General features: G+C 37.5%; 1 protein-coding gene across 2 annotated transcripts in view; it reads right to left on the reverse strand.

Annotated features, from left to right (window-relative positions):
* Positions 1–14,027, reverse strand: part of MED14 (mediator complex subunit 14) — a 96,537-nt gene that overhangs the window by 50,772 nt on the left and 31,738 nt on the right. For both annotated transcript variants that reach the window (XM_037822325.1, XM_037822324.1), the window contains exons 14-18: positions 13,240–13,434; positions 12,681–12,815; positions 10,009–10,085; positions 1,609–1,769; positions 1,379–1,525 (exon numbers count right to left, since the gene is read on the reverse strand). In XM_037822325.1, the coding sequence (XP_037678253.1) occupies positions 1,379–1,525; positions 1,609–1,769; positions 10,009–10,085; positions 12,681–12,815; positions 13,240–13,434 (715 nt within the window). The remainder of the gene's footprint in view (positions 1–1,378; positions 1,526–1,608; positions 1,770–10,008; positions 10,086–12,680; positions 12,816–13,239; positions 13,435–14,027) is intronic.

Below are 14,027 nucleotides of genomic sequence, written 5' to 3' on the forward strand. Positions count from 1 at the left end.
TATCATGAGACTGAGAATGCCTTCTTGACCAAAAAGGGGAAAAGAAATGTAACAAAATAAAGTTCAGTGGCTAAGAGATTTCAGATAGAGTCAAGAGGTCATTCTGGAGGTTATTCTTTTGCATTATATAGATATTCCTTTTTAGTGTCTAGTGTATTACAATAGCTAGGAGGAAATACCTGAAACTGTTGAACTATAATGCAGTAGTCCTGATTCTTGATGGTAACTGTATAACTATATAGCTTTTATTGTGCGACTGTGTGATTGTGAAAACCTTGTGACTGACACTCCCTAGATCCAGTGTACGGGCAGATGAGTAATAAAATAAAGACAAAAAAGTACAAATAATGGAGGGAGGGGATGTTTTGGGTGTTCTTTTTTATTTTTGGAGGAGGAATGAAAATGTTCTGGAATTGATTGTGGTGATGAATACACAACTATATGAGGACACTGTGAGCCACTGATTGTATACTTTGGATGGATTATATGGTGTGTGAATATATCTCAATAAAATTGCATAGAAAAGATTATACATGCAACATTTAAATATATATATTTGAAAATGAGGGCATTTTGGTAATATTAACAAAAATTTAATACATATACTTTACCTCAACAAATTCATATTAGGTATTTATCTTAAAGATATACTCACAGGATTGTAAAAACATATGCATGAGTATAATTACTATAGTATTGTTTGGAACTGCAAAAGACTTCTAGAAACAACCTAAACATTGATCAGTAGAACATTAATTGTATAATTTATGATGTAGGCATACACAGTTATTAATAAGAATAATGAAAATTTATATATGCCTTGATAGAAAGGTCTCCAAATATATAATTTAGTAAGAAAAGAAACAGCACATATGGATGGCATGCTTCCATTTCTACAAAAGGGGGCCAGGGCAGAGGGAAAATATACTGAAGCAGTACAGCATAGTAGTTAAGAGGTTCCAATTCCAGCTCTGCCACTTACCAGTTATGTGACTTTCAGCAAGTTTCTTAGTCTCTGTGACTTGTTGTCTTCATTTGTAAAGTGAGGAATAATAAAATACCTACCTCATAGGGTGATTTGAACATTAAATGTGATAACACAAGCCAAGTGTTTATTACGTCGTGTGACAAGTAGTAAAACCACAATAAGTAGTTTTGTAACATCATATAACTGTGTAAAAATTTCTGAATACCTAAGAAACTTAACAGCAGTTGTCTCTGGGGAAGGAAACTGGAGTTTGAAGTGAAAAGGGAGACTTATTTTCATTAGATATACTTTTGTTTTTTTAAACAATGTATATTTTACTTCTTCAGTTAAAAAAGGGGATTCTTTTTCGCTTTTTTTTTTTTAATTTAAAAGAAAGATTATCATGTGTACCTGGTAGAGAACGTGCAAATTCCAACACACACTCATATAACCGTGCAATGCTGTTCCAGTCATTAAGGAACATTTCAACCACTTTCCGACCACCAACGGGTTCAGACAACAGATTCTCATATGTCAGGTAAACATGCCGGGATGGCCCTGGAGTATTGAAAGAGAAGATTAATAATAAACAATACTAAAAACCCCAGAAACATCCAAACAAAGTGTATACAACATCTCACCTTGCTCCCTGGTAGACGTGCCATTAAGTGGACAATTTGCAAACACTAACTCTGCCACCCACGTGCGGTTATTTCTACCTTGTAATCGGAAAGTGCAATCGAGAAGAGAGCGGTCCAGAGCCTTTTGGGTTTCCTCACTTACACCCTTACAGGGAGGAATTCTGGTGATGAAAGATAGCATATGATATGTACTTTACATTACAGAAAGATAAAAGCACAATGTACACAATAATAGGCAGCTTCAGTTCAAACTCCAATACTATGTATCTTCTGTAAAGCAAGGAAGAAATTCACAGGAATTCTGTAATTAATAGCATTTGACCCATTCACATCAACATGGATTAGGACTCTCACTTTAAGAAAGTGACACTTATCTTCATCCTTATTCCTGCTATTAGAAAAGACTACAATTTTTCAAAGTGAAAATCAAGGACATTGGTTTTCTACAAAATGTTATCTACAACAACTTCAAGGAAAAGCTTAGGGGAGCAAAATACTGTAAAACCACTCTTTGCAGGCAGGTCGATATAGCTGAAAGAACAAGGGCTTTGGAATCAGGGACATGAGTTCTAATTCTGACTCTGTCACATTTAACCTCCCTGAATTTGTTTACCAACTACAAAATGGAGATAAATAATTACCTTAGGGGTCATTGATGAAAAAATGACAAAACATATATAAAGGCTGTTGATATAGCAGGCATTCATATATGTTAAGTCACCCCCTGCAGTAAAACCAAATCTTGATTACTGGTTGCCATGACAAAATTATGGGTTCACTAGCTCCCTTGCCCCCTTCCTCCTCTATGTAGATAGCATTTATTGTGACAAATGTTCTAAGAGGTTTATACATATTAACTCACTTAACATACATATCACATATACAAGAGGAATGTATTAGCTTGGGTACCTTAAAAAATACCAACCTATCCATTTTTTTCTTGCAGCTTTATGGATTTGTCATAAAACTTTATGAGTTTATGAGTCTTTTAACTATTAATGAGTTATTTCACTAATGGATTAAATGAGAGATATTATTTAATGACCCATTATCCCTTAACTCAAAGGGAAGGTGGATTAATTCTCAGATTTGGTATAATGATTATACCTAAGACAGAAAACAAAATCAGAAATATGGAATACTGGTTCAGTTCTCTTCTTCAGAATGTAACACTCAGAATACTGACTTTCTCATTCTCGGCAATATTGACATTTTGGGCTGGATAATCCTTTGTTGTAGGAGGCCATCCTGTGCCTTGCGGGATGTTTAACAGCATCCCCGGCCTCTACCCACTAGACGCCAGTAGCAGCACCGCCCCCCCCCCCCCCAAGTTAATCACAACCCAAATATCTCCAGATATTGCTAATGTTGCCTAGGGACAAAATCACCCCTGGTTGAGAACCACTGACCTGGAACAAACAATTTAAGAGGGCAGCAAAGAGACAGAGATTGCATATAGTAAGAAATAAAATCTGTAGAGAGGGAGGAAGAAAGCTATACAAGTTGCATTAAAACCGAATTAACATAGTACTGAAATCTTCTCAATCATCCCCAAATATTAAGACTTTCACCACAGCTTCTCTTAAATATACAAGTTTTAAAGCTTTTCCAAAGTTAATTATTTTATATTGCATACTTCGTATCACTACCAGAAAGATTTTGTCCAACTTTATTTTGTGCAGTTATTACAGAAATAACATACATAGAATATGTTTTTAAATTTCATATGTATATCGAGGACTTGCCTGTCCTTACCCTCAAAACCTAACTCTAACCCACAGGAGTTATAAAGCAGCCAATTCAGATAAATTTTTTTTTTAAATCTCAATTTTGAAAATATAAATGCAGTATGTAATCTCCTTTTCACATAACATAGGCTTTTCCTGAAGTCATCTGGTTAGAAAATAAAAACACAGAAGCCAGCCAATTTTCAAGAAAAAACTAAGAGTAAGACTCCTTTCAATTTATACTCTCAGGGACAATGTGACTCTGAAAATACATTCTATGTCACTTTCTTAAGATGTGATACAGACATAAGTGACTTTACTTCAAGGAACCTGTAAAATATTTACTCACTTTTAAAGTTACAAATGTAACAGAATGAATTAAAAATAGACTACAATTATAACGTTAATCCTCTCAGCATGATTGTATGAGGGGAAAAATCCAAGTTCCCCAAAAGGAAACCTGACAAAATTGTTATAAATTCAAAATATTGAAGTGATTTCTATTATTAGCCAAAATTTAAGAACTGAGGAAGATGTCTGCTGAACAATGGATTAACCTTGTCTGAAAATTTCTACCAATTCAAAAAAGTTTTTAGATCTAAACAGCCACCTCTGACTGATATTTATAATTCTGAGTTCTGAAAAAATGTAGGAGCTAAGTTTTGGTTCACTTGGGCAGATGTTTGACAACAGGGCATGCAGTCTTTTCTACACAGTCATGTGCTGAGTATCAGTTTCGTTCTGAGGGGGTTTTATAAACGTCATTAACACATTACATCCCTCTTAGTGGAAAAGCAGTGGCATCACTGAAAGTGCTGGTAAAAGGAGCACAACTGTGCCTAAAAGGAAAGTGAAGATAGTTTTTAAAAGGTCACATGTGCATATGCAGGACAAGATGAATCACATAACTTGGAAAAGAGAGCTGTGCTTATGCAAACAACAATAAGAGACAGAGGCAAAGGATAAGGTGAAAAAACTTGTGAGTGTGGCTAGAGTAACTTGCCAGTTACTGTAAAGTTAATTCAGGAGAAGGTGGTGAGTTTGCTCAAGTGCTCAAAACTAGGCACTGTGGCATGCTGCTCATGACACTTGTATCCCAAGCCTCATTTGTGCCACAGGATCAAGGCTCTTTTGAGTTGGTATCAGGCCACAGGGGCATAAACCATAGCCATCTACGGAATTTACTATGGCACTTTCAGAGATATATCAAGGAGGCCTGCTCAAAAGCTTTTAAAAGAGATGGTTTAACAAGAACAGAACATATTTTCAGCAAAGAAGAGAAAAATATGCCCAATTTCAAAGCTCTGAAATATCAACTCACACTCCTGTTTAATATTAATATTAATGTATCTAGCTTCTGTGTTTTCATTTTAAAAGCTTAACAGAAGAATTTCTGAAGGTTAAATGCATTAGAGCAACTACATATTAATTAGATTTATGCAGGAGTTTATCTAAATAAAGTCATGTTTAGATATTTTATTTGTTTTTCCTTCCCCACTTCCCAATACTGGACAGCATTTGCTGGACAGATATATTTATTCATTTCGCTATATTTTCATATAAGTTTTAAATAAAACAAAGGCCAGAACTACAGTAAAGACTTTCTTTAAAAATCATTGTAAAATGAAGCTAACAAATATGAAGTGCTTCCTTCCTAGGTAGGACTATCATGAGTTCTCTTGAGTTCAAGAAGAGGATGCTGAAATTCCTCTTATAAAAAGGCTGAGAGCAAGATATTTTTTAAATCTTGTAAACCATTAAAAATATAACTACAGAACAGAACACAAATGTTAACATCATCTACTTATCTGCAGTTGCCAAGAAGAGTTTAAAAAAAAAAGAATTGATTTCCATTATAAGACCAGCTCTCCCACTCTTGAAAACTTTTTGCATAGATGGTGTTAAGACAGTCAGCCAGGAAGGAGGGTTATTTTAGTTCTTCAATTCCTTACCTAAAACAGCACACAATAACACAAAAGTTCAATCATGGGGGGGGCAGGGAGGTAGGGGGTGGTACGCGTGCAGGCACACACACACACTCCTACCCCTCAACTCCAGTAGCCAGAATTCAAATTTGCTTGCCCTTCCTATCTTCCATAGAAACAGATTCCCAAGCAACAATAGTTAGAGCCTTGCTGCTCAAATTACAGAGGTGCCATGTCTTGGCAGACAAAGGAATTCAATAAGTAAAAACTACATATATAATTTATATTACTAAGCAACATCTAAGAAACAATCAAATGCTAAAAATAGAAAATATTTTTCTGAACCAAAAAAGGTTGCTCTTCTAAGTGGCTCTCTTATCTTAATAATAGCCCATACTGGATCACTTTATAAAGCACCTGTCCTGCATTAGCTTTACTTCTAAGTATCCTTTGGCTTCTTGTCCTCTATATGTCTAGAACAAAGCCCTCTGCCTATCTCCTTCTGTAAACTCTTTCCTGATGATCTAATCTACCACTCCAGTTCGATTACCATCACCACAGTCACGACTTTATCTGTTCTCCCGCCCAGACCAGTCACCTGAACTTGAGACACATCCCTGTCTGCCCAGAAGGATGTCTAAGGCATGTCAGACTTAACAAAGCCCCTTCAAACGCACATCTTCGGTATCCCTTCTCTCAGAAAACACCACCATGCAATCATTTACCCAACATAAAACTAACGGTCATCTTTGCCACTTCCCCTTTTCTCACCCCTAACATCAATCCAATCACTGACCCTTAATATTTCATTCCATAAGTCCTTATGGAACCTGACTACTTCTCTACACCATCCTAGTTCAAGCTACCAACAACTCTGGTGTGAACCATTTCAGTAACTGGTTTCACTATTTCAGTCTTGCTCCACAGTGAACTTTCAAAAACACCAATGTAATGATGTCAACAACTTCTTAAAACCATCTGATGGCTTCTTATTGCCCTTAGGATAAAGCCCTAAATTTCTTAAGGACACTTACAAAGCCCTACAGGATTTGACCCCTTTGTGTTTACATCTACAAGCCGCATCTTGTCCACCTCCTGCCATGATAAACTTCTTTTTTACAGTTGCAAGGTGCCAAGCTCTCTCTTGCCTCCAAGCCTTCATGTCACTAGTTTTCCCGACTGGCTAGGACCTCCCACTCCCACCCTACCTCCCTTTCCTCTGATTAATTCTGACCTTTCCTTCACTCTAAGTACAACTGGTACTTCCTCAGGGAAACCCTTCCTGATTCCTGAACTAATCCAGATTCCTCTGCCACATGAACCCATAGCATCTGGAGAGACCATCACAGAGTCCAAGCCTGACACGTTGTCACACTCAGTGAATCATCTGTTGAATGAAAGAGAAATGCAAAGGAAAAGACATCCTAAAGTACCAAGTGGTGCTGCATCGCCCCCTCACAAGTTGGATATAATCCTCCCCCAAACCTTAATAATTCTGTGGAGAAATCCCTAACATTCAGAGATTCTGCACTCTGCTTTGTTGCCTCATGGAAGGAGAGCAGCTCTCTGGCACTGTAAGTGCAATGTGCAATGCAAAATGAAACACATGGAAGAAGGGCAAGATGGTGGCATAGAGAGGAGTGGAATCTAGTCAGTCCCCTGGAATAACTAATAAATAAGGAACAACTAGTAAATAATTTGGAATAACTGCTGGGGGACAACTGTGACTGTCCACACATGGTACCCCAACCTGGATTGGGAGGAATGCCTGAGATTGCAGCATAGAATCTGTAAGTAAAAGTTGTGGAACCGCGCTGAGAGCCTCCTCCCCCCAACAGCAGGCTTTGCTGCAAAACCTCGCTGTGGTAGAAACTAGCAGCATTCTCTGAGCAAGTGAACATGGCTCAGCTGAGCTCCAACTGGGGTTTTAATTAACAAACTGGACTGCTGAATACAAGCTATAAACCCCCAAGAAGCAGACAGAGGCTTTTAGTGACGACTAACATTAAAAAACCAGAAGACTCATCTGTCCTGGGAGAGGGGGCCCAGAAGACTGGGTGCTACCTCTGGCCGACGAATGAAACTGAGGGGCCATGTACTGGCTCCAAAAGGGGGCTTTCTGTCCCTTCTTCTCTCTCTCAACCTGAGGGGCTCAGAAGAGAGAGCTGCAGCCATTTTCAGTTCACAGCACTCTGACCCAGACAGCAGTGGAGATAACAGAGTCAGAGAGACTGTTCAAATGCAGATGATAACTCCCTAGGGGGTGTATCTTCCCTAAGAGTAAGGAGGTAGGGCCCAGCTTTCCCTTCAGAACCGGACCCCAGAGACTGGGGAAAACAGCCAAAACAGAAACTAAGGAGGCCACACCTCGTTACATCAGTTGGGAGCAACAGACTGACAGGCACCACCTGCCGGGCAGGTTAGGAAAAGCACAGTGACTGGAAACTCACAGGGAAGTCTGTCATTCCTCTAAGATACACCCCGAATATAACCCCATTCTGAGACCTGAACCCATTCTGGTCTGGGAAAATTAGACTGGGGTAACCAAGGAGACCAGATGCCTAGACAACAGAAAACCACAATCTATACTAGGAAAAATGAAGATATGGCCCAGTCAAAGGAAAAAACTTACACCTCAATCAAGATACAGTTGAGATATTGTTTCACTTTAATGAAACAATCTATTACAGATTTTCAAAGAAATATGCTAAATCAAATAAAAAAACAAATTAACAAGTTCAGGGAAGATATAACAAAAGAGACGAAGGCTATAAAGAAAACACTGGGCGAACATAAGGTAGAAATCGAAAGTTTGAAAAAACTGGCAGAATCTATGGAAATGAAAGGCACAACACAAGAGATGAAAGACACAGTGGAAACATACAACAGCAGATCTCAAGAGGCAGAAGAAAACACTCGGGAACTGGAGAACAAGGCACCTGAAAGCCTACACACAAAAGAACAGATAGAGAAAAGAATGGAAAAATATGAGCAACGTCTCTGGGAACTAAGGACAAAACAAAATGCAGGAATGTATGTGTCATTTGTGTCCCAGAAGGAGAAGAGAAGGGAAAAGGGGCAGAAGCAATAATAGAGGAAATAATCAATGAAAATTTCCCATCTCTTATGAAAGACATAAAATTACAGATCCAAGAAGTGCAGCGTACCCCAAACAGAATAGATCTGAATAGGCCTACACCAAGACACTTAATAATCAGATTATCAAACATCAAAGATAAAGAGAGAATCCTGAAAGCAGCAAGAGAAAAGCAATCCATCACATACAAAGGGAGCTCGATAAGACTATGTGCAGATTTCTCAGTAGAAACCATGGAGGCAAGAAGGAAGCAGTGTGATATATTTAAGATAATGAAAGAGAAAAACCACCAATCAAGAATCCTATATCTGGCAAAACTATCCTTCAAATATGAGGGAGAGCTTAAAATATTCTCTGACAAACAGACAATGACAGAATTTGTGAACAAGATACCTGCGCTACAGGAAATACTAAAGGGAGCAGTACAGACAGACAGGAAGACAGGAGTGAGAGGTTTGGAACACTACTTTGGGTGATGGTAGCACAGTAATGTAATACACTGAACAAAGATGACTTGGAGTATGGTTGAAAGAGGAAGGTTAGGAGCATGTGGGACACCAGAAAGAAAGAGGCAAGATAAAGACTGGGACTGTACAACTCAGTGAAACCTACAGAGCTCAACAATTGTGATAAAATGTACAAATATGTTTTTACATGAGGGAGAACAAATGAATGTCAACATTGCAAGGTGTTAAAAATAGGGTAGTATTGGGGAACGAAATACAATCAATGCAAACTAGAGACTACAGTTAACAGAAACTTTGTATTATGCTTCCCCTAATGTAACAAAGGCAATATACCAAAACTAAGTGCCTATCAGAGGGGGACATAAGGGAGGGGTATGGGACTCTTGGCACTGGTGATGTTGGCTGACCCTTTTATTCTGCTTGACAAATATTGCATGGTCTCAGTAATATGAACTAATTATAATATGTAAATACATAGACATGAAATATAAGTTACCAGGATATAGAATGAGGCTAAAGAATGGGAAGTGGTTGCTTACTATGAGCAGAATGTTCAACCAGGTTGAACCTAAGTATTTGGAAGTAGACAGAGGCGATGGTAGCACACTACTGTGAAAATAACTAACAGTGCTGAATGGTGTATAAATGTGGTAGAAAGGGGAAGCTTAGAGTCATGTATGTCACCAGAAGGAAAGTTGGAGTTTAAAAGATAGGAATGTATAAAACAGTGAATCTTGTGATAGACAATGTCCATGATTAACTGCACAAATATTAGAAATCTCTTTAATGAACAAGAACAAATGTATGACACTATAACTAGAAGCTAATAATAGAGGGGTATATAGGGAAAAAAATACCTATTGCAAAGTATGTACTACAGTTAGTAGTATTTTAACATTCTTTCATCAATAATAACAAATGTACTATACAATGAGTCAATAATGGAGGGGGGTGGTTAGGGGTAGAGGAGGAATTGAGTTTTCTTTTTTGTCTTTCTTTTCTAGAGTAATGAAAATGTTCTAAAAATTGGAAAAAAAAATTAATTGTGGTGATGGATGCACAGCTGTATGATGGTACCATGGGCAATTGATTGTGCACTTTGGATCTTTGGATAATTGTATGGTATGTGAACAATCTCAATAAAATTAAATTTTAAAAAAATGAAACACATGACAGAGGCTTACTTTAATATGCGGATTGCATGGCTGAAACCATCACCTTCCATTTGCACCCCCTGATGTGGAATCTCTAGATGGGACAACTGGAAAGAGAAAAGCACAGTTATAACAGATCACCAAATTTACAAAGTCAACTACCTTTTCTAGGTACTACTGTCACTGTGCTCATGGCATCTTTTCTAGGACCATTCTTTGCAAAGTTACAACATATTAGCATGAGCACTGTTCCCATCATTTGATTTCCTGGGAAAGTACATTAATTTCAGTGAAGCTCAAAGCTGCCCCAGAGCTCTCCTTGTTTAAGAAACACGTAGACAGGTGGCAAATCTTCAGAATTTGTGAGACTGATCTAATTTTTACTGCTAGCCAAAAGGAATCCAGACTTGATTCTGGTAGTTCGAAAGGCAACTATAAAATAAGATTGGTTTTCTTACGTAATTCTTAGACGATTATGTTTGTTCAAAACAAGGTTCAAGTCACAGTCTTATTTCTAATCAGAAACAGTATTTTTTAGTTTATTAACATTTCTGAAATATATTTTTAACAAACTATTTCTTGAGTGCAACCCAAGAAGATAAGATTTCCAATTTATGCATTTACCCAATGAGGTATCTTTCCCAACTGGAGGTTTTAGAAAGTGAGTTAAAAGAAAATAAATGAAGGGATAGTGCCTGAAAGTCTGTTTATGGAACTACAGGTTATTAAGGTATAACAGAAAGTTATCTGGTCTATCAAAGAAATGTTTGCCTGTGGTAGACAGGTTCAGGTCTTCTATGACGGACTACTTATTAATATCTACCTTGTTCCAAAAAGGATTTAAGGCAGCACTAAGTATATGACTGAGTCCTACTATTAAGGTCTGGGAAGGGCAGAGGTTTTGAAAAATAACTGCTAAACAAATAGGCAGCAGGGGTTCGGATTCAAAAGGAAGGGAAGTATGGGAGGGCTCTAAAATGTTGCCACTCTTCCATCAATTCAAGATATAAACATCTCTGGGAAGATTCAATTTAGCTATTCACATCCCAGTATAAATTACTTTAAGCAGAAAATGTGCTTGCTTTTGTCTTTAACACAGCTAGAATTTTCACTGAGAAAGTAGGTTAAGTTTTTAAGAGCTTGACTGAGTTCAATAGGTACTACAGAATGTTCTTACATCCCATGTATACAAAACAGATACAGGAGTACAGAGAACGGGGACAGAAGGTATTATTAGTCTATGTGGGCACTACAAAGACACAAGTCTTTGCAAATTCTAGCCTGTGGTTAGGGGGACAGAGAGAAAGGACTAGACGAAAGGACACAAACGCATTATGTTGCCCCTGGGTACCATATATCCTCCCTTCCCACTGTCCAGGTAGTAACTGAATGACAGTCACATGATCACTCAAAATGGCACGATGAAAAAGTCTAAGAACACAGTCAAGTAGACAGGAAGCATGGACATTTTCTATATAGTTTAGGAGCTATGGCCAATACCCAGACAAGAGGACACTCATCAAGCTCACAGTTGTAGGACCTGGGACATCAAGGACATGAGAACGATTTTTAGGTGCCTGTTGGGCTTGGGTATCTCCGGGCTATTGCTGCTCTTCACAATTTCACACCTAGTCTTCTGCCTTCAGACCCCAAAGCCCTCTAAAGCAGGGGTCAGCCAAACTACCGCTCAGGGCCAAATCTGGCCTGCCATCTGTTTGTGTAAACAGAGTTTTATTGAAACAGAGCCACTGCTTATTTGTTTATATATTGACTATGGCTGCATTCGCACTACAACCATTTTGAGCAGCTGTTAACAGAAACCATATGATTCACAAAGCCTAAAATATTTACCATCTGGTCCTTTACAGATAACATTTGCCAACCCCTGCTCTAAAGCATAAAGGTATTTTCAACAAGTCTTCCTAAGGCACCATCATCAGCCTGATGGAAATAGTCCATTTTCACATTTCCACATCTTTTCTTCTTCACAATAATTTAAAAGCAGGGATATTCTCACAAAAAAGTAAAAGTTTAAACTAGAGGGAAATAATTAAGATTTAGAGTGTCACTTTTAAAGGGTTGCCAATCCTTGGTTGAAGTCCTCTTTGGGAATATAAAAATTCAGATTCTGTTACCTCCCTTTACTTTCATGTTTAGGGGTTGTGCTGGCTATCAGAACTACGTATTCTTGAAAGACACTGATTCTCCCTAAGTCTAGTGCTTCTTCCATGGAACAAAAGTAAAAATTTAGTTTCACATTCTAGAGAGACCTGTTTCTCAAAAAGGAGTCCAATTACTAGTGCTTAAACAATATGTATGGCTTCACTAAGTCAAGAATAAGTCATCCCTTTATCAACTAACCATCTCTAATAGGCTTAGACAAGGCTTCCAGTAAGTGGTATATAAGTATATATATATACACAGGTTGTCCTTTTTTTTTTTTTTAACTGGGAAGAATTACTTTCCATCCCCTTAAAGAACAGAAGGCCCAGAATCTTGAATCATGCAAACAAAATAATTTACGTCATGATGGTATTTCCCATGCATACCATGAGATGCTATGATTTCAACCTCTTCTCCCCTGAGATGAACAGGATCACGACCATTCTAGTTCTCCCAATAGAATCCATGGAGCTTTAGAAACGCACTTTTAAAATGACTCTTTCATGCAGGGTGCCAAATATTGTTTAAAAAAAAATTACCTCCAACCGAAGTCCTACAAATGGCATATTTGTATCACACATAGCGACAAAGTGAGCTAGAACTTTATTATAGGCACACATTTCTCCTGATCGTTTGCTTTTCTTGGGTTCCACTGGACACGGATCACCAGACAGCTAGAATTTAAGTAAAGAACGCAAGTGGGTAAAAAAGTCTATGTGATGCTAATTGCTAATAATTATTTATCAAGGCAGTTAAATTACTATAGCAAACCTCAGGGTTAACCAAAACAAATGTTATTATATTCATTCAACAAAGGCTAATTGAGCAAATATTGAGCTAAACACTGATAATTTCATGGTAACTATTATGTGTTTAACAAGTTCTCTTCTAGAAAACAGTGTATAATGAATTAATTGATTAAAAGAGAAGCATGTTCAAGAGAACACAGACAATTGTTACTTAAGCCTTATTGCTGCCCAATCTAAACAGTAATCTAAAACAGTATCTAATTCCTTCCCATATTAAAAACTGTTAAAAACACACCAAAGTTAATTTAACACACAGAAATTCTGTGCTCATTCCCATATGTGAGCTGACCTTGCGCTTGGTACTGGTTCTGGGCTGTTTCCCATGTTTTGTATAAAAAACCAAGTCATCAATGTTGTCCTTGAACTGCTGCAGCAGATGGGCTATGACAGGGCTGTCTTCACGCTCCACACCATTCACAGACATGAAGTAGTACTTGTACGCTAGCTGCGTGGGTTTATTGGGAACCTCCAACATCTCGACAACCTAAAGAGTCCCAAAACAGAAATGAGACTCAAAGAAACAATAAGTGTTGCATATTTTTCTCCTTATACCAAGTGGGGCTCAGAATTATAAATCTAATGTCCTTTTTGTTTAAACAAGGACAAATCAACCATGATGTCAAAAGAATCATTTGTCAAATCTTATACACTAAAAAGGATGCATTTTTACTATATATAAATTAAATCTTACTAAAGCTGACCAAAAAAAAAGTAAAATGGTATAAAGACATTTTTTAAAAAAATCAACTGCAACTAGACCTTCCCCTCTGTTATTCTTAATGTCCATGGTAGTAGGTCTTTCCACTCTGATGGATGTATCATGCCTTAGTAATAAATCTGGAGAATGTAGAGTAAAATACATTCGGTTTGGGTCTAAACTATGTGACACAAATTATTGTTTTATAATAAATCACTAGCCACCAAAACTAAAATCTGGCTTTTTATTGATTCTAAATAAGGTCAGAAAACAATAAATTATAAATATTTAATTTAATTTGTGTGTGGCTGAGTATAAGAGATCTTTGTGTGCTTACAGGCTTGGTTGTTATACATGTATTCTGCATATCATTTCACATG

This window comes from Choloepus didactylus, chromosome X, assembly GCF_015220235.1.
Source record: "Choloepus didactylus isolate mChoDid1 chromosome X, mChoDid1.pri, whole genome shotgun sequence".
Taxonomy (NCBI): Eukaryota; Metazoa; Chordata; class Mammalia; order Pilosa; family Megalonychidae; genus Choloepus; species Choloepus didactylus.